Source organism: Salvelinus alpinus, chromosome 5, assembly GCF_045679555.1.
Source record: "Salvelinus alpinus chromosome 5, SLU_Salpinus.1, whole genome shotgun sequence".
Taxonomy (NCBI): Eukaryota; Metazoa; Chordata; class Actinopteri; order Salmoniformes; family Salmonidae; genus Salvelinus; species Salvelinus alpinus.
In genome coordinates this window covers 11,572,268-11,592,726 of record NC_092090.1, presented here as the reverse complement: position 1 = coordinate 11,592,726, position 20,459 = coordinate 11,572,268, and the positions used below count along the sequence as shown (strand labels likewise).

Here is a 20,459-nt window from a genome sequence, read left to right as displayed (position 1 = left end):
TCACCTGGTGGATATTCAACGCAGTTAATCGTGCATTTCTGTGTCGTGCTGAACTGGGAAAACGCTAATCTGTCACTTCCGGTTCGTCTTTATCGAAAGAAATGGCGGACATGGACGAACTGTTCGGGAGTGATGGGGACAGTGACAACGAACAAAGAGGTGAAGTTAGCCATCAAAATGCTGTTCCGAAAAGTTAGTTAAACACGTCTAAAGTTACGCTAGATTAATAGCTTTATGCAGTTACAGCTAGTAAGCTAGCTAATGTGATCTAGCTAAGGCCGGTTGGCTGATGCTAGCGAAGCTAACGTTAGGTAGCTAACGTTAGTAAAGAGGACCTTTGAGAATATCCATCAACAACCTAACTAGAACCAAAATAGCCAGTACATACTTGGTCCAGCACATTAACGTTAGCTAGCTAACCAACCAAGCTCTCCATAGGGCGGGCGTGCGTGCGTGCGTAGCTAACGTTAGTATTTGTGTTTATTTCACATGCATGTACATTTTCCCTCTGCTGAAAGCTAACATGACAGTGTGTGTGTGCAGTGGTTTCAGCAGTGGCGTCTGGCTCTGGTTCAGGTTCTGAATCTGAGCCGGAGATGCCTCGGTCCCGTTCCCATAGTAACGTCTCCGGCAGCGACAGCGGGAGAGACGATGATGGACAAGACGGGGTAAAGCCCAACACCAAGGTGAGGTCCAGTTGTTTCAGTACATACACACACAGGAAACACTCTTAGCCTCAATAATGACATGGTATAACTCTATGAACCAGGAGCTGTTTGGGGATGACAGTGAAGAGGAACGCCATAGCCGACACAGCGACAACCAATCAAACCTGTCAGAACGCTCAGGACACCAGTCGGACGCCAGCATGCACTCGGAGCCCGAGGACAATGACCAGTCAGACGCGGAGCAGCACAGTGGGTCGGAGAGAGGGCCCCAGGAGGAAGATGGAGATCGAAGGTCAGAGGCAGGCAGTCCAATATCGGGGGCGGGGAGCCCCAGGTCTGGGAGGGGCAGTGCTCGCTCTGAGAAGAGGTGAGGAGGAGTGATTATGGAATGGTTTTATATAGGCTGGTGCTTTTTCACCTGGTATTGAAAGCACTTTGAGTGAAAACAAATTTCATTGGAATGTACGTAATGCATAATAACTTGTTTTCCCGCCAGTATCCATAGCGACCCCGGCTCCCCCCACTCGGCGCCCGGGACCCCCCAGTCGGCGCCCGGGACCCCCCTGTCGGCGCCCGGCACCCCCCAGTCGGCCCCCCAGTCTGTTCCCGGCACCCCCCACTCGGCGCCAGGCACCCCCCACTCGGCGCCCGGGACCCCCCAGTCGGCCCCCCAGTCTGTTCCTGGCACCCCCCAGTCGGCGCCCGGCACCCCCCTGTCAGACCCCGGCACCCCCCTGTCAGACCCCGGCACCCCCCTGTCAGACCCCGGCACCCCCCACTCAGGGCACGGCACCCCCCACTCAGATGGGGAGGGGTCAGGCAAGGAGAACCAATCAGATGATGAAAAGTGGGGAGCAGGGGCTAAGAGTGACCAATCAGAGGATGAGGAGGAGGAGAAGAAGCGGCACCAATCGGACGAAGAGCGAGAGAATTCTGATGAGGACGGGGCGGGGCACAGGAGCAGGAAGAAGTCAGGTATTGAAGAAAGTGTGTGTGTGTGTGTGTGTGTGTGTGTGTGTGTGTGTGTGTGTGTGTGTGTGTGTGTGTGTGTGTGTGTGTGTGTGTGTGTGTGTGTGTGTGTGTGTGTGTGTGGTGTCTGAAGGACCTTCCTCTAGCCACTCACTAGATCAATCTTGGAGTTTGAAAAGAAAACCGTTGCCACCTTCAGTAACATCTGCTTTACTATTGTATTCATGTGCTCTATCAGGCTTTATCAATATGATGTTGTTGTATCACATCCTATATGCCATTGTTTACTGCTGTGCCCTTGAACAAGGCACTTAACCCCCCACAACAGCAGCTCCCCGGGAACCCAGTCTGGCAGCCCCCCTCCCATTTGGGGAGTTTCTCCCATTCTTCTCTGCAGATCCTCTCAAGTTCTGTCAGGTCGGATGGGGAGCATCGCTGCACAGATTTTTTCAGGTCTCCAGAGATGTTGGATCGGGTTCATGTCCGGGCTTTGGCTGGGCCCCTCAAAGACATTCAGACTTGTCCCAAAGTCACTCCTGCGTTGTCTTGGCTGTGTGCTTAGGGTCGTTGTCCTGTTGGAAGGTGAACCTTCGCCCCAGGCTGAGGTCCTGAGCACTTTGGAACAGGTTTTCATCAAGGGATTCTCTGTACTTTGCTCCTTTCATCTTTCCCCCTGACTAGTCTCCCAGTCCCTGCCGCTGAAAAACATCCCCACAGCATGATGCTGCCACCACCATGCTTTACCGTAGGGATGGTGCCAGGTTTCATCCAGACGTGACACTTGGCATTCAGGCCAAAGAGTTCAATCTTGGTTTCATCAAACCAGAGAATATTGTTTCTCATGGTCTGAAAGTCCTTTAGGTGCCATTTGGCAAACTCCAAGTGGGCTGTCATGTGCCTTTTACTGAGGAGTGGCTTCTCTCTGGTTACTCTACCATAAGGGCCTGATTAGTGAAGTGCTGTAGAGTTGGTTGTCCTTCTGGAAGGTTCTCCCAATCTCCACAGAGGAACTCTGGAGCTCTGCCAGAGTGACCATCGGGTTGTTGGTCACCTCTCTGACCAAGGCCCTTCTCCCCCGACTGCTCAGTTTGTCCGGGCGGCCAGCTCTAGGAAAAGTCTTGGTGGTTCCAAACTTCTTCCATTTAAGAATGATGGAGGCCACTGTGTTCTTGGGGACCTTTTTGGTACCCTTCCCCAGATCTGTACCTCGATACAATCCTGTCAAAATATTTTAATCAATTTTAGAATAAGACTAACATAACAAAATGTGGAAGAAGTCAAGAGGTCTGAATACATTCAGAATGCACTGTATGTATATGTGTGTCTTTTCAGAGAGGGGTTGGGTTAAAAGGTGAACTAACAATTCGAGGGGACTTTGTGTGCAATTGACCAGTAAAATGATCTTAAATCTTTGTTTGAGCAATGACTGGAAGTCTACAGGAGAATTATAATAATTAAATGATGTGTGTGCTTCAGAGTCAGCGAAGGGCAGTGACAGCGAGGATGACTTCGTCGGACGGAAGAACAAGAAGATGGCGTCTGGCTCAGATTCTGACAGCGACGTTGGAGCCAAGAAGAAGATGGCGTCTGCCTCAGACTCTGACAGCGACGTTGGAGCCAAGAAGAAGATGGCGTCTGCCTCAGACTCTGACAGCGACGTTGGAGCCAAGAAGAAGATGGCGTCTGCCTCAGACTCTGACAGCGACGTTGGAGCCAAGAAGAAGATGGCGTCTGCCTCAGACTCTGACAGCGACGTTGGAGCCAAGAAGAAGATGGCGTCTGCCTCAGACTCTGACAGCGACGTTGGAGCCAAGAAGAAGGGAAAAGGTAAAGCTAGATCTGAAGGTTGGTTGCATTAAGAACTTTTCCAAAAATCCCTGGTTTCCCAGAAATCCTGGTTGGAGGATTCCCGGATGTCCTGCTTCTCCTGAATCCGGGAGTCTTCCAACCAAGAATTCTGGACAACTTGGGCGTTTTGAAAAATGCAACCCTAATCTGAAGAGTCCTATTTGTGGTCTCCTCAACGCATACTAGAGGAGAAGATCCAAGGTTCCCCCCCGGTGTAGATCCAAGGTTCCCCCCGGTGTAGATCCAAGGTTCCCCCCGGTGTAGATCCAAGGTTCCCCCCGGTGTAGATCCAAGGTTCCCCCCGGTGTAGATCCAAGGTTCCCCCCGGTGTAGATCCAAGGTTCCCCCCGGTGTAGGCGTGGCCGGTATATATCATCAACTAGATTCAGCCGCGGGCCGATTTTCTGAGAAAATAAATGATTGAGTGGATGTTCCGGCAGGGGTCCGGAACGTAATTACAAATAATTTGTAGACTGCAAATTGACCACACAAAAAAAATATAAGATTTAATATTTGACTAAAACATAATCATTTCAAACCTTGCTTACATTTGTATGTATAATGCATGGGAATACTTGGGAACTGATTTTCCAAAATGAAAATCACTTGGAGCTGATTTCCTGGTGTTTTTAGTCTTTTATGTTAAAAAAAATAACATTTTGCTCAAGTTGGGGGGCCAAATAAAAACCATTTGGTCTGTGGGCCGCCATTTTGAGGAACCCTGATATATACCGTATACCGTATACCGGGGTATTTGGAAATAGCCACAGGATGGTTTTGCAATACCGTTGAAACCATCTCATTTATTTAATACATTTGAATATTTGTAGCTACTTTTTTAATGTTATGAAATACAGTACCTGCAGTCAACTTGTGCAATACGTTTGGTGATCTGCTTTATCTCCTGTCACATTATTTGACATTATGAAGCTTAGCGGTAGTCCCCAGTTACGTGGTGAGACCGGAGCCTGGAGTCACTCACTGTTGTGCAGCATGAGCCAGGTGATGTAGTTACACATATTTGACAGCTAAATATCTTCTCACTATTAAGTTGACTGTCTAATAGGTGCTAAATGCTCTGCAGTTGTGCATTTGGTTTGCTAATTTAGTAGCTAGTTATCTAGCTAAGTGGTTAGTTTCTTCCAAAATCAAGCTTCGCTTGGAAACAGCAGAGAATCCCCTTCTGGATCAGGAGAATCCCCCTCCTGGATCAGGAGAATCCCCCTCCTGGATCAGGAGAATCCCCCTCCTGGATCAGGAGAATCCCCCTCCTGGATCAGGAGAATCCCCCTCCTGGATTAGGAGAATCCCCTTCTGGATCAGGAGAATCCCCCTCCTGGATCAGGAGAATCCCCCTCCTGGATCAGGAGAATCCCCCTCCTGGATCAGGAGAATCCCCCTCCTGGATCAGGAGAATCCCCCTCCTGGATCAGGAGAATCCCCCTCCTGGATCAGGAGAATCCCCCTCCTGGATCAGGAGAATCCCCCTCCTGGATCAGGAGAATCCCCCTCCTGGATCAGGAGAATCCCCCTCCTGGATCAGGAGAATCCCCCTCCTGGATCAGGAGAATTCCCCCTCCTGGATCAGGAGAATTCCCCCTCCTGGATCAGGAGAATCCCCCTTTGCTGTCTAATATTTGTTTTGTGCAGCAAACTGTGAGTAGCGTTTTTGAGTTACTTTTATTACCGTTATGAGATGTCTGTTCAGCAAATAGTTTGTCAGAGACTATTAAAATGTTCGCAATGCGCTCGTTAGCATTTAGCTAGCATTCACTATGGGATTTTACATGTACTTATTAGCATTGGTAACCTTCATATTGCAGAGGCTCAGTGGGTTTTGATAATAGCGCCCCTTGTGTTCAGTGCCGGTATTACTGAATATCCCAGGATGGCACAAGGTCGGTATGACAATCTGGATACCACCCAAGCCTACTCCGATGCACTTTGAGGAGGCGGGGGTGGTCAGGGTATAATCCCTCCATGTTCAACTCTTACCTGTTACGGGTCAAAGGTTAGGGGTCAGGACTCATCTCTCTCCATCTCTTCCTCAGGTAAGAAGCCAGCAGCAGACGACCTGTTTGGAGAGGCAGACGACATCTCATCAGACAGTGATGCTGAGAAACCCCCCACTCCAGGACAACCCCTGGTGAGACATACTTTACCCCCCCCCCCCCACTCCAGGACAACCCCTGGTGAGACATACTTTACCCCCCCCCCCCCCCCACTCCAGGACAACCCCTGGTGAGACATACTTTACCCCCCCCCCCCCCACTCCAGGACAACCCCTGGTGAGACATACTTTACCCTCCCACTCCAGGACAACCCCTGGTGAGACATACTTTACCCTCCCACTCCAGGACAACCCCTGGTGAGACATACTTTACCCCCCCACTCCAGGACAACCCCTGGTGAGACATACTTTACCCCCCCACTCCAGGACAACCCCTGGTGAGACATACTTTACCCCCCCCCACTCCAGGACAACCCCTGGTGAGACATACTTTACCCCCCCCACTCCAGGACAACCCCTGGTGAGACATACTTTACCCCCCCCCCCCCACTCCAGGACAACCCCTGGTGAGACATACTTTACCCCCCCACTCCAGGACAACCCCTGGTGAGACATACTTTACCCCACTCCAGGACAACCCCTGGTGAGACATACTTTACCACTGCATGTTACAATAACTAATAATGAAGAGTCTCTGTGCGTGTTTCTGTGCGTGTTTCTGTGCGTGTTTCTGTGCGTGTTTCTGTGCGTGTGTCTCTGTCTGTGTGTCTCTGTCTGTGTGTCTCTGTCTGTTTGTCTCTGTCTGTGTGTCTCTGTCTGTGTGTCTCTGTGTGTGTGTCTCTCCCCAGGACCAAGAGGATGGTATGGAAGGGGAGCAGGCTGAGGAGGAGCACGTTCCAGAGACTCGTATCGAGGTGGAGATTCCAAAAGTCAGCACTGATCTAGGATCAGACCTCTACTTCGTCAAACTACCCAACTTCCTCTCTGTTGAGCCCAGGTTAGACTCACCCCAGATGGTCCCAGTTCACTTCCTGACCCTCGCCCTGGCCCCTAACCCTGACCCTGACCCCGCCCTCCCGTGACCCCTAACCCTGACACCCCCCTGACCCCGCCCTCCCCTGGCCCCTAACCCTGACCCCCCTGACCCCGCCCTCCCCTGGCCCCTGACCCTGACCCCGCCCTCCCCTGACCTTAACCCTGACCCCGCCCTCCCCTGACCCCTAACCCTGACACCCCCCTGACCCCGCCCTCCCCTGGCCCCTAACCCTGACACCCCCCTGACCCCGCCCTCCCCTGGCCCCTGACCCCGCCCTCCCCCTCCCCTGACACCCCCCTGACCCCGCACTCCCCTGGCCCCTAACCCTGACCCCGCCCTCCCCTGGCCCCTAACCCTGACCCCGCCCTCACCCTGGCCCCTGACCCCGCCCTCCCCTGACCCCTAACCCTGACACTCCCCTGACCTTAACCCTGATACCCCCCTGACCTTAACCCTGACCCTGCCCTCCCCTGGCCCCTAACCCTGACACCCCCCTGACCTTAACCCTGATACCCCCCTAATCCTGACACCCCCCTGACCTTAACCCTGACCCCGCCCTCCCCTGACCCCTAACCCTGACACCGCCCTCCCCTGACCCCTAACCCTGACACCGCCCTCCCCTGACCCTGACACCCCCCTGACCCCGCCCTCCCCTGACCCCTAACTCTGACCTCTCCCTGAGCATTCCATGTTCTCAGATCTGAAGGGTCTGGATAGGTAGAAGCAGTGTCTTCTCTCTGAACTGGATGTGTGTATTCCTCTCCGTTCAGACCCTTTGACTCCCAGTACTATGAAGATGAGTTTGAGGATGAGGAGATGTTGGATGAAGAGGGACGGACCAGGCTCAAGCTGAAGGTGTGTGTGTGCCCTGTGTGTGTGCTCAGTTCCTGCGCTGTGTGTGTTGTGTGTGTTGCGACAGTGTTGTGTGTTTTGCGACAGTGTTGTGTGTGTGTGTGATGTGACAGTGTTGTGTATGTGTTGTGTGTGTGTTGTGACAGTGTTGTGTGTGTGTGTGATGTAACAGTGATGTGACAGTGTTGTAACAATGTTCTGTGTGATGTAACAGTGTTGTGTGTGTGTGTGATGTAACAGTGTTGTAACAATGTTCTGTGTTCAGGTTGAGAATACTATCCGGTGGAGAGCCAAGAAAGACGAGGAGGGGAACGAGAGCAGAGACAGTAACGCCCGCATCGTCAAGTGGTCTGACGGCAGGTCAGCGTGCGCACACACACACACACACACACACACTCGACCGCACGTTCCTCAGGGGGCTAGAGGAAGAGGAGTAGAACTGGACAGCTGATGAAGAGGAGTAACACTGGACAGCTGATGAAGAGGAGTAACACTGGACTCCTGATGAAGAGGAGTAACACTGGACAGCTGATGAAGAGGAGTAACGCTGGACTCCTGATGAAGAGGAGTAACGCTGGACTCCTGATGAAGAGGAGTAACGCTGGACAGCTGATGAAGAGGAGTAACGCTGGACAGCTGATGAAGAGGAGTAACGCCGGACAGCTGATGATTGTGCTTGAATTAATAATTAATACATTGATTTAGCCATGGGAAATGTGTGTTTACGTGTGTATGTATCTGTGGATGTATTCTGTCTCCACAGCATGTCTCTCCACCTGGGTAACGAGGTGTTTGATGTGTTCTGTCTCCACAGCAGGTCTCTCCACCTGGGTAACGAGGTGTTTGATGTGTTCTGTCTCCACAGCATGTCTCTCCACCTGGGTAACGAGGTGTTTGATGTGTTCTGTCTCCACAGCAGGTCTCTCCACCTGGGTAACGAGGTGTTTGATGTGTTCTGTCTCCACAGCAGGTCTCTCCACCTGGGTAACGAGGTGTTTGATGTGTTCTGTCTCCACAGCATGTCTCTCCACCTGGGTAACGAGGTGTTTGATGTGTTCTGTCTCCACAGCATGTCTCTCCACCTGGGTAACGAGGTGTTTGATGTGTTCTGTCTCCACAGCAGGTCTCTCCACCTGGGTAACGAGGTGTTTGATGTGTTCTGTCTCCACAGCAGGTCTCTCCACCTGGGTAACGAGGTGTTTGATGTGTTCTGTCTCCACAGCAGGTCTCTCCACCTGGGTAACGAGGTGTTTGATGTGTTCTGTCTCCACAGCATGTCTCTCCACCTGGGTAACGAGGTGTTTGATGTGTTCTGTCTCCACAGAACGTCTCTCCACCTGGGTAACGAGGTGTTTGATGTGTTCTGTCTCCACAGCAGGTCTCTCCACCTGCTTAACGAGGTGTTTGATGTGTTCTGTCTCCACAGCAGGTCTCTCCACCTGGGTAACGAGGTGTTTGATGTGTTCTGTCTCCACAGCAGGTCTCTCCACCTGGGTAACGAGGTGTTTGATGTGTTCTGTCTCCACAGCAGGTCTCTCCACCTGGGTAACGACGTGTTTGATGTGTTCTGTCTCCACAGAACGTCTCTCCACCTGGGTAACGAGGTGTTTGATGTGTTCTGTCTCCACAGCAGGTCTCTCCACCTGGGTAACGAGGTGTTTGATGTGTTCTGTCTCCACAGCAGGTCTCTCCACCTGCTTAACGAGGTGTTTGATGTGTTCTGTCTCCACAGCAGGTCTCTCCACCTGCTTAACGAGGTGTTTGATGTGTTCTGTCTCCACAGAACGTCTCTCCACCTGGGTAACGAGGTGTTTGATGTGTTCTGTCTCCACAGCAGGTCTCTCCACCTGGGTAACGAGGTGTTTGATGTGTTCTGTCTCCACAGCAGGTCTCTCCACCTGCTTAACGAGGTGTTTGATGTGTTCTGTCTCCACAGAACGTCTCTCCACCTGGGTAACGAGGTGTTTGATGTGTTCTGTCTCCACAGCAGGTCTTTCCACCTGGGTAACGAGGTGTTTGATGTGTTCTGTCTCCACAGCAGGTCTCTCCACCTGGGTAACGAGGTGTTTGATGTGTTCTGTCTCCACAGCAGGTCTCTCCACCTGGGTAACGAGGTGTTTGATGTGTTCTGTCTCCACAGCAGGTCTCTCCACCTGGGTAACGAGGTGTTTGATGTGTTCTGTCTCCACAGCATGTCTCTCCACCTGGGTAACGAGGTGTTTGATGTGTTCTGTCTCCACAGCATGTCTCTCCACCTGGGTAACGAGGTGTTTGATGTGTTCTGTCTCCACAGCAGGTCTCTCCACCTGGGTAACGAGGTGTTTGATGTGTTCTGTCTCCACAGCATGTCTCTCCACCTGGGTAACGAGGTGTTTGATGTGTTCTGTCTCCACAGCAGGTCTCTCCACCTGGGTAACGAGGTGTTTGATGTGTTCTGTCTCCACAGCAGGTCTCTCCACCTGGGTAACGAGGTGTTTGATGTGTTCTGTCTCCACAGCAGGTCTCTCCACCTGGGTAACGAGGTGTTTGATGTGTTCTGTCTCCACAGCAGGTCTCTCCACCTGGGTAACGAGGTGTTTGATGTGTTCTGTCTCCACAGCAGGTCTCTCCACCTGGGTAACGAGGTGTTTGATGTGTTCTGTCTCCACAGCAGGTCTCTCCACCTGGGTAACGAGGTGTTTGATGTGTTCTGTCTCCACAGCATGTCTCTCCACCTGGGTAACGAGGTGTTTGATGTGTTCTGTCTCCACAGCATGTCTCTCCACCTGGGTAACGAGGTGTTTGATGTGTATAAAGCTCCTCTCCAAGGAGACCACAACCACCTGTTCATCAGACAAGGGACTGGACTACAGGGACAGGCTGTGTTCAAGACCAAACTCACCTTCAGGTAACACTGTCTATACACACACAGTATTAGAACGGGACTTGTTCTGGTACAGTATTAGAACGGGACTTGTTCTGGTACAGTATTAGAACGGGACTTGTTTTGGTACGGTATTAGAACGGGACTTGTTCTGGTACGGTATTAGAACGGGACTTGTTCTGGTACAGTATTAGAACGGGACTTGTTCTGGTACAGTATTAGAACGGGACTTGTTCTGGTACAGTATTAGAACGGGACTTGTTCTGGTACAGTATTAGAACGGGACTTGTTCTGGTACAGTATTAGAACGGGACTTGTTCTGGTACAGTATTAGAACGGGACTTGTTCTGGTACAGTATTAGAACGGGACTTGTTTTGGTACAGTGTTAGAACGGGACTTGTTCTGGTACAGTATTAGAACGGGACTTGTTCTGGTACAGTATTAGAACGGGGACTTGTTTTGGTACAGTATTAGAACGGGGACTTGTTCTGGTACAGTATTAGAACGGGACTTGTTCTGGTACAGTATTAGAACGGGACTTGTTCTGGTACAGTATTAGAACGGGACTTGTTCTGGTACAGTATTAGAACGGGACTTGTTCTGGTACAGTATTAGAACGGGACTTGTTCTGGTACGGTATTACAATAGAACGGGACTTGTTTTGGTACAGTATTAGAACGGGACTTGTTCTGGTACAGTATTAGAACGGGGACTTGTTTTGGTACAGTATTAGAACGGGGACTTGTTCTGGTACAGTATTAGAACGGGACTTGTTCTGGTACAGTATTAGAACGGGACTTGTTCTGGTACAGTATTAGAACGGGACTTGTTCTGGTACAGTATTAGAACGGGACTTGTTCTGGTACAGTATTACAATAGAACGGGACTTGTTCTGGTACAGTATTAGAACGGGACTTGTTCTGGTACAGTATTAGAACGGGACTTGTTCTGGTACGGTATTACAATAGAACGGGACTTGTTCTGGTACAGTATTAGAACGGGACTTGTTCTGGTACGGTATTACAATAGAACGGGACTTGTTCTGGTACAGTATTAGAACGGGACTTGTTCTGGTACGGTATTACAATAGAACGGGACTTGTTCTGGTACAGTATTAGAACGGGACTTGTTCTGGTACAGTATTAGAACGGGACTTGTTCTGGTACAGTATTAGAACGGGACTTGTTCTGGTACAGTATTAGAACGGGACTTGTTCTGGTACGGTATTACAATAGAACGGGACTTGTTTTGGTACCGTATTAGAACGGGACTTGTTCTGGTACGGTATTACAATAGAACGGGACTTGTTTTGGTACCGTATTAGAACGGGACTTGTTCTGGTACAGTATTAGAACGGGACTTGTTCTGGTACAGTATTAGAACGGGACTTGTTTTGGTACGGTATTAGAACAGGACTTGTTTTGGTACAGTATTAGAACGGGACTTGTTTTGGTACGGTATTAGAACAGGACTTGTTTTGGTACAGTATTAGAACGGGACTTGTTCTGGTACAGTATTAGAACGGGACTTGTTCTGGTACAGTATTAGAACGGGACTTGTTCTGGTACAGTATTAGAACCGGACTTGTTTTGGTACGGTATTAGAACGGGACTTGTTTTGGTACGGTATTAGAACGGGACTTGTTCTGGTACGGTATTAGAACGGGACTTGTTCTGGTACGGTATTAGAACGGGACTTGTTTTGGTACGGTATTAGAACGGGACTTGTTCTGGTACGGTATTAGAACGGGACTTGTTCTGGTACAGTATTAGAACGGGACTTGTTTTGGTACAGTATTAGAACGGGGACTTGTTCTGGTACGGTATTAGAACCGGACTTGTTCTGGTACGGTATTAGAACCGGACTTGTTCTGGTACAGTATTAGAACGGGACTTGTTCTGGTACGGTATTACAATAGAACGGGACTTGTTTTGGTACGGTATTAGAACGGGACTTGTTCTGGTACGGTATTAGAACGGGACTTGTTCTGGTACAGTATTAGAACGGGACTTGTTCTGGTACAGTATTAGAACGGGACTTGTTCTGGTACAGTATTAGAACGGGACTTGTTCTGGTACAGTATTAGAACGGGACTTGTTCTGGTACAGTATTAGAACGGGACTTGTTCTGGTACAGTATTAGAACGGGACTTGTTCTGGTACAGTATTAGAACGGGACTTGTTCTGGTACGGTATTAGAACGGGACTTGTTTTGGTACAGTATTAGAACGGGACTTGTTCTGGTACAGTATTAGAACGGGACTTGTTCTGGTACAGTATTAGAACGGGACTTGTTTTGGTACGGTATTAGAACGGGACTTGTTCTGGTACGGTATTAGAACGGGACTTGTTCTGGTACAGTATTAGAACGGGACTTGTTCTGGTACGGTATTAGAACCGGACTTGTTCTGGTACGGTATTAGAACCGGACTTGTTCTGGTACAGTATTAGAACGGGACTTGTTCTGGTACGGTATTACAATAGAACGGGACTTGTTTTGGTACGGTATTAGAACGGGACTTGTTCTGGTACAGTATTAGAACGGGACTTGTTCTGGTACGGTATTAGAACCGGACTTGTTCTGGTACAGTATTAGAACGGGACTTGTTCTGGTACGGTATTACAATAGAACGGGACTTGTTCTGGTACGGTATTACAATAGAACGGGACTTGTTCTGGTACGGTATTACAATAGAACGGGACTTGTTCCTGTACAGTATTAGAACGGGACTTGTTCCTGTACGGTATTAGAACGGGACTTGTTCTGGTACGGTATTAGAACGGGACTTGTTCTGGTACGGTATTAGAACCGGACTTGTTCTGGTACGGTATTAGAACGGGACTTGTTCTGGTACGGTATTAGAACGGGACTTGTTCTGGTACGGTATTAGAACGGGACTTGTTCTGGCACGGTATTAGAACGGGACTTGTTTTGGTACGGTATTAGAACGGGACTTGTTTTGGTACGGTATTAGAACGGGACTTGTTCTGGTACGGTATTAGAACCGGACTTGTTCTGGTACGGTATTAGAACGGGACTTGTTCTGGTACAGTATTAGAACGGGACTTGTTCTGGTACGGTATTAGAACGGGACTTGTTCTGGTACGGTATTAGAACGGGACTTGTTCTGGTACGGTATTAGAACGGGACTTGTTCTGGTACGGTATTAGAACGGGACTTGTTCTGGTACGGTATTAGAACGGGACTTGTTCTGGTACGGTATTAGAACGGGACTTGTTCTGGTACAGTATTAGAACGGGACTTGTTCTGGTACGGTATTAGAACGGGACTTGTTCTGGTACGGTATTAGAACCGGACTTGTTCTGGTACAGTATTAGAACGGGACTTGTTCTGGTACGGTATTACAATAGAACGGGACTTGTTCTGGTACAGTATTAGAACGGGACTTGTTCTGGTACGGTATTACAATAGAACGGGACTTGTTCTGGTACGGTATTACAATAGAACGGGACTTGTTCTGGTACGGTATTACAATAGAACGGGACTTGTTCTGGTACGGTATTACAATAGAACGGGACTTGTTCTGGTACGGTATTAGAACGGGACTTGTTTTGGTACAGTATTAGAACGGGACTTGTTTTGGTACAGTATTAGAACGGGACTTGTTTTGGTACAGTATTAGAACGGGACTTGTTTTGGTACGGTATTAGAACGGGACTTGTTTTGGTACGGTATTAGAACGGGACTTGTTTTGGTACGGTATTAGAACGGGACTCGTTTTGGTACGGTATTAGAACGGGACTCGTTTTGGTACGGTATTAGAACGGGACTTGTTTTGGTACGGTATTAGAACGGGACTTGTTTTGGTACAGTATTAGAACGGGACTTGTTTTGGTACGGTATTAGAACGGGACTTGTTCTGGTACAGTATTAGAACGGGACTTGTTTTGGTACAGTATTACAATAGAACGGGACTTGTTTTGGTACAGTATTACAATAGAACGGGACTTGTTTTGGTACGGTATTAGAACGGGACTTGTTTTGGTACGGTATTACAATAGAACGGGACTTGTTTTGGTACAGTATTAGAACGGGACTTGTTTTGGTACGGTATTAGAACGGGACTTGTTCTGGTACAGTATTAGAACGGGACTTGTTCTGGTACGGTATTAGAACGGGACTTGTTCTGGTACGGTATTAGAACGGGACTTGTTTTGGTACGGTATTAGAACGGGACTTGTTCTGGTACGGTATTAGAACGGGACTTGTTCTGGTACAGTATTAGAACGGGACTTGTTTTGGTACGGTATTAGAACGGGACTTGTTCTGGTACGGTATTAGAACGGGACTTGTTCTGGTACAGTATTAGAACGGGACTTGTTTTGGTACAGTATTACAATAGAACGGGACTTGTTTTGGTACAGTATTACAATAGAACGGGACTTGTTTTGGTACGGTATTAGAACGGGACTTGTTTTGGTACGGTATTACAATAGAACGGGACTTGTTTTGGTACAGTATTAGAACGGGACTTGTTTTGGTACGGTATTAGAACGGGACTTGTTCTGGTACAGTATTAGAACGGGACTTGTTCTGGTACGGTATTAGAACGGGACTTGTTCTGGTACGGTATTAGAACGGGACTTGTTTTGGTACGGTATTAGAACGGGACTTGTTCTGGTACAGTATTAGAACGGGACTTGTTCTGGTACAGTATTAGAACGGGACTTGTTTTGGTACGGTATTAGAACGGGACTTGTTCTGGTACGGTATTAGAACGGGACTTGTTCTGGTACGGTATTAGAACGGGACTTGTTTTGGTACGGTATTAGAACGGGACTTGTTCTGGTACGGTATTAGAACGGGACTTGTTCTGGTACAGTATTAGAACGGGACTTGTTCTGGTACAGTATTAGAACGGGACTTGTTCTGGTACGGTATTAGAACGGGACTTGTTCTGGTACAGTATTAGAACGGGACTTGTTTTGGTACAGTATTAGAACGGGACTTGTTTTGGTACAGTATTAGAACGGGACTTGTTTTGGTACAGTATTAGAACGGGACTTGTTTTGGTACAGTATTAGAACGGGACTTGTTTTGGTACGGTATTAGAACGGGACTTGTTTTGGTACGGTATTAGAACGGGACTTGTTTTGGTACGGTATTAGAACGGGACTTGTTTTGGTACGGTATTAGAACGGGACTTGTTTTGGTACGGTATTAGAACGGGACTTGTTTTGGTACGGTATTAGAACGGGACTTGTTTTGGTACGGTATTAGAACGGGACTTGTTTTGGTACGGTATTAGAACGGGACTTGTTTTGGTACGGTATTAGAACGGGACTTGTTTTGGTACGGTATTAGAACGGGACTTGTTTTGGTACGGTATTAGAACGGGACTTGTTTTGGTACGGTATTAGAACGGGACTTGTTTTGGTACGGTATTAGAACGGGACTTGTTCTGGTACGGTATTAGAACAGGACTTGTTTTGGTACGGTATTAGAACAGGACTTGTTTTGGTACAGTGTTATGAGACGCTGTTCCTCTTTCAGTTTGAAGGAACAAACATGAATGTCTGATTTGAGATATAAAGCTGTGTTTTCTCTCTCCAGACCCCACTCCACAGACAGCGCCACCCACAGGAAGATGACCCTCTCTCTGGCTGACCGCTGCTCTAAGACCCAGAAGATTAGAATACTGCCCATGGCTGGACGAGACCCTGAGTCTCAACGCAATGAGATGATCAAGGTAACACACGCTGGACTGTGTGGTTTCATATTGTCACGTTCGTCGTAACATTTAAGTGAGGAGGACCAAGGCGCAGCGTGATAACAATACATTCTCTCTTTTAATGAAGACGAAAACGAAACGAACACTATACAAACTAATCAAAACAACAAACAGACGAACGTGAAGCTATACAAACAATAAGTGCAGACACTGGCAACTTACACATAGACAATCACCCACAAACTACCTAATGACTATGGCTGCCTAAATATGGCTCCCAATCAGAGACAACGATAGACAGCTGTCTCTAATTGAGAACCAATCCAGGCAACCATAGACATAGACCTAGACTAAACACTGCCCCATAAACATACAAAAACCCCTAGACAATAGAAAACACATACATCCCCCATGTCACACCCTGGCCTAACTAAAATAATAAAGAAAACTAAGATAACTAAGGCCAGAGCGTGACACATATAGGATGTCATGTAATAAGGTTATGAGATGTGTGGTGTGATGTTAGCAGAACTACACTCAACAAAAATATTAACGCAAAAAAATGCAACAATTTTAAAAGATTTTACTTAGTTACAGTTTATATAAGTAAATCAGTCAATTGAAATCAATGCATTAGGCCTTGATCTGTAGATTTCACATGACTGGGAATACAGATATGCATCTGTCGGTCACAGATACCTTAGATAAAGAAAACCAGTCAGTATCTGGTGTGACCACCATTTGCCTCATGCAGCGTGACACATCTCCTTCACATGGAGTTGATCAGGCTGTTGTTAGTGGCCTGTGGAACGTTGACCCACTCCTCTTCAATGGCTGTGTGAAGTTGCTGGATATGGGCGGGAACTGGAACACGCTGTCGTATATATGTTGATCCAGAGCATCCCAAACATGCTCAATGGGTGACATGTCTGAGTATGCAGGCCATGGAAGAACAGGGACATTTTCAGCTTCCAGGAATTGTGTACAGATCCTTGCAACATGGGGCCGTGCATTATCATTCTGAATTATGAGGTGATGGCGGCGGATGAATGGCACAACAATGGGCCTCAGGATCTCGTCACGGTATCTCTGTGCATTCAAATTTCCATTGATAAAATGCAATTGTGTTCGTTGTCCGTAGCGCATGCCTGCCCATACCATAACCCCACCACCACCATGGGGCACTCTGTTGACATCAGCAAACTGCTCGCCCACTCAACACCATACATGCCGTCTGCCATCTGCCTGGTACAGTTGAAACCTGTCCAGCATGGCCATCGAAGGGGAGCATTTTCCCACTGCAGTCAGTTACAACTGAACTGCAGTCAGGTCAAGACCCCGGTGAGGACAACAAGCACTCAGATGAGCTTCCCTGAAACGGTTTCTGACAGTTTGTACAGAAATTCTTCAGTTGTGCAAACCCACAGTTTCAACAGTTGTCTGGGTGGCTGATTTCAGACGATCCCGCAGGTGAAGAAGTCGGATGTGAAGGTCCTGAGCTGGTGTGGTTGTAAGGCCGATTGGACGTACTGCCAAATTCTCTAAAACTATGTTACGGAGGTGCTTTATGGTAGAGAAATTAACATCAAATTCTCTGGACATTCCTGCAGTCAGCATCCCTCAACTTGAGACATCTGTGGCATTGTATTATGTGACAAAACTGCACATTTTAGAGTAGTCTTTTATTGTCCCCAGCAGAAGGTGCACCTATGTAATGATCATGCTTCTTGATATTCCACACCTGTCAGGTGGATGGATTATCTTGGCAAAAGAGACATTCTCACTAACAGAGATGTAAATAAATTTGTGGACAACATTTGAGAGAAATAAGCTTTTTTGTGAATATGAAACATTTCTTGAATCGTGTATATATATCAGCTCAGTAAAAACATGGGACCGACACTTCACATGTTGCTGTTCAAAAAAGGACATTGTATTCTTTTTTTTGGTTGTACTCCCTGACGAAGGCCATGCAGCCCAAACGCGTCATTAAAAAAAAAAAACGTTGTTTCTATTGAACATGCTAATTAAGGCATTTTAATGAATTATATGAAGAGTGCTTTGGTCCTCCTCTCTTTTTGATGACCAATTTACCCCTTTTACCAAAGAGCCCCTTCTATCTACCAACATGTACTATTGTGTACCTTAGTAGCGCTTCCCTTCCTCCTCTTTCTGCTTTACATGTTGCGGTTTATATTTTTGTTCAGTATAATAACTACAGTCTGGAGACGAGACAGACTTTCTGTTGTTACTAGAAGCACTGACTGGGCTTCTATTGCTGATTTACAGTCTCCTATATTTTCTCAGAACATTTCAAATAGACAGGACGACACCTTATCTCATTTGAGGGGTTAAAATGTTGGCCCATCTCTCCTCCTGCTCCCCCCCCCCCCCTACAGAAAGAGGAGGAACGTCTGCGTGCGTCTATCCGTCGTGAGGGCCAACAGCGGCGGATGAGAGAGAAGCAGCACCAACGTGGGCTGAGTGCCGGTTACCTGGAGCCTGATCGCTATGACGACGATGAGGAGGGGGACGAGTCGGTCAGCCTGGCCGCCATCAAGAGCAAATACAAGGGAGGAGGAGGAGGAGGAGGAGGACTGAGGGGTGAGGACACACCATATCTAAACAGAGACACATCCAGATTAAATACAAGGGAGGAGGAGGACTGAGGGGTGAGGACACATACCATATCTAAACAGAGACACATCCAGATTAAATACAAGGGAGGAGGACTGAGGGGTGAGGACACATACCATATCTAAACAGAGACACATCCAGATTAAATACAAGGGAGGAGGAGGAGGACTGAGGGGTGAGGACACACACCATATCTAAACAGAGACACATCCAGATTAAATACAAGGGAGGAGGACAAGGGCTGAGGAGACAGTGAAAGTGTTTGTATTTGCTCATGTCAATGCGTTCTCTCCCTTTCTCTCCACCGTCTCCCCTTTTCCATCCCCCTCCCCTCCCCTCCTCCACTCTCTTCCGTCTCTCTCCTCTTCCATCTCTCCTCCACTCTTTCTCTTCCGTCCCTCCTCTCTTCCGTCCCCCTCTCTTCCGTCCCTCCTCTCTCCATATAGAGGAGCGTGCTAGGATCTACTCGTCTGACAGTGATGAGGGTTCTGATGATGATAAAGCCCAGAGACTGCTCAAGGCCAAGAAACTAGACTCTGACGAGGTGAGACACACACACACACACACACACAGGTTTTAGTACAGTGAGAGAATGGAGAGATGAGTTGTGACAGAGGGTGCAGTCCTATGATCTACCAGCAGAAGGCAGTGTGAATCACTACATATAGGAATCTAGTTCAGGTAACAAAGCACATTGACGCAGATCTGAAATGAGTCAAATCACATTTTTCCTGTCTCCCCCCTCTTTCTCCCCCCCCCCTCTCCCCTCTCTCTCTCTAGGAAGGGGAGAGTTCAGGGAAGAGGAAGGCTGAGGAGGATGAGGAGGAGGAGGAGGTGGAACCCAAGAAGGCAAAGAAATACGTCATCAGCGACGAAGAGGAGGAGGAAGATGATGAATGATGTCTGTTTTTTTCTATCATACCACTGTATTATCAGTGTTTTGTTATATCCAATGCGTCGCGATGTAGACCTAAACGTTTAATTTGTAGTTTGTATATTTTCTAATGATGACTGTGTGAGTGAGTGAGAGCTCTGTACAGCTGTAGGAATAAAGAGAAGATGAACTAGGTGTTTATCTCAACCACCAAACCTCAGTCTCTTTGTTATGATTCTTTTTAAAGTTTGTTTTTGTTTTGAGATGTCCATTTTCTAATCGAGGTTAAAGATGGAGAGTTGAAGGGGGGAAGGACTGTCTGACCTCTTCACTAACAGTAGATACTGTTCAATCCATCTGGCACAGCAGAGAGGGAAGGATGAGGATGGGTAAGAGAGGAGAGAGGGGTGGTGGAGAGTGGAGGATGAGGATGGGTAAGAGAGGAGAGGGGTGGTGGAGAGTGGAGGATGAGGATGGGTAAAAGGAGAGAGGGGGGTTAGTGACCAGTCTTTGTGAAGATCTCATACTCCTCACGTCCTCTCTCCTCGTCTCCTCAAAACCAATTGGATCAGAAATGGGTTTTGAGAAGGTGACGAGGAGTATAGCGGGAGCAGAATTGAGAGAAAGAGAGGGGTGAGTAGAATGGAGAGGGGTAAGGAGAAGAGAGAGGGGGGAGGGGGGAGGAAAATAAGAGATTTGGGAGGACAATGGGAGGCTGGTTAGTGATTGTTGCACCAGCCACTCTGACACACAACCTCATATACACAGTACACATTCAACCATACAAGTTGAAGTTTTAACGTCACCTGCACAAGTACAGTGAAATGCCTTTTTCTTACAAACTCTGACACCAACAATGTAGTAATCAATGTAGTACTAAAAAATAACTAGGTAGAAATAAAAATAACAGGAGAAAGTAAGAACCTTTATCCAGGGTCAGTTCCAAAACCATATTTACAATGTGCAGGGATACTGAAGTGATAGAGGTTGAAGCACTACATGGCCAAA

At 48.0% G+C, this 20,459-nt stretch overlaps 1 protein-coding gene across 2 annotated transcripts; it reads left to right on the top strand.

The window, feature by feature from the left end:
• leo1 (LEO1 homolog, Paf1/RNA polymerase II complex component) lies at positions 1-19,666 on the top strand. 2 transcript variants are annotated; one of them, XM_071400586.1, is made up of 14 exons: positions 1-159; positions 544-686; positions 770-1,035; positions 1,165-1,643; positions 3,114-3,464; positions 5,537-5,631; positions 6,345-6,493; positions 7,303-7,387; positions 7,650-7,744; positions 10,137-10,271; positions 15,823-15,958; positions 18,340-18,544; positions 19,024-19,121; positions 19,358-19,666. In XM_071400586.1, the coding sequence occupies exons 1-14, from the start codon at positions 102-104 to the stop codon at positions 19,475-19,477; spliced, it is 2,415 nt and encodes an 804-aa protein (XP_071256687.1). In that variant the 5' UTR covers positions 1-101; the 3' UTR covers positions 19,478-19,666. The 2 variants fall into 2 exon arrangements, with proteins under 2 accessions (XP_071256687.1, XP_071256686.1); XM_071400585.1 differs by having other exon boundaries at positions 3,114-3,482.
• Positions 19,667-20,459: the final 793 nt, after the last annotated feature.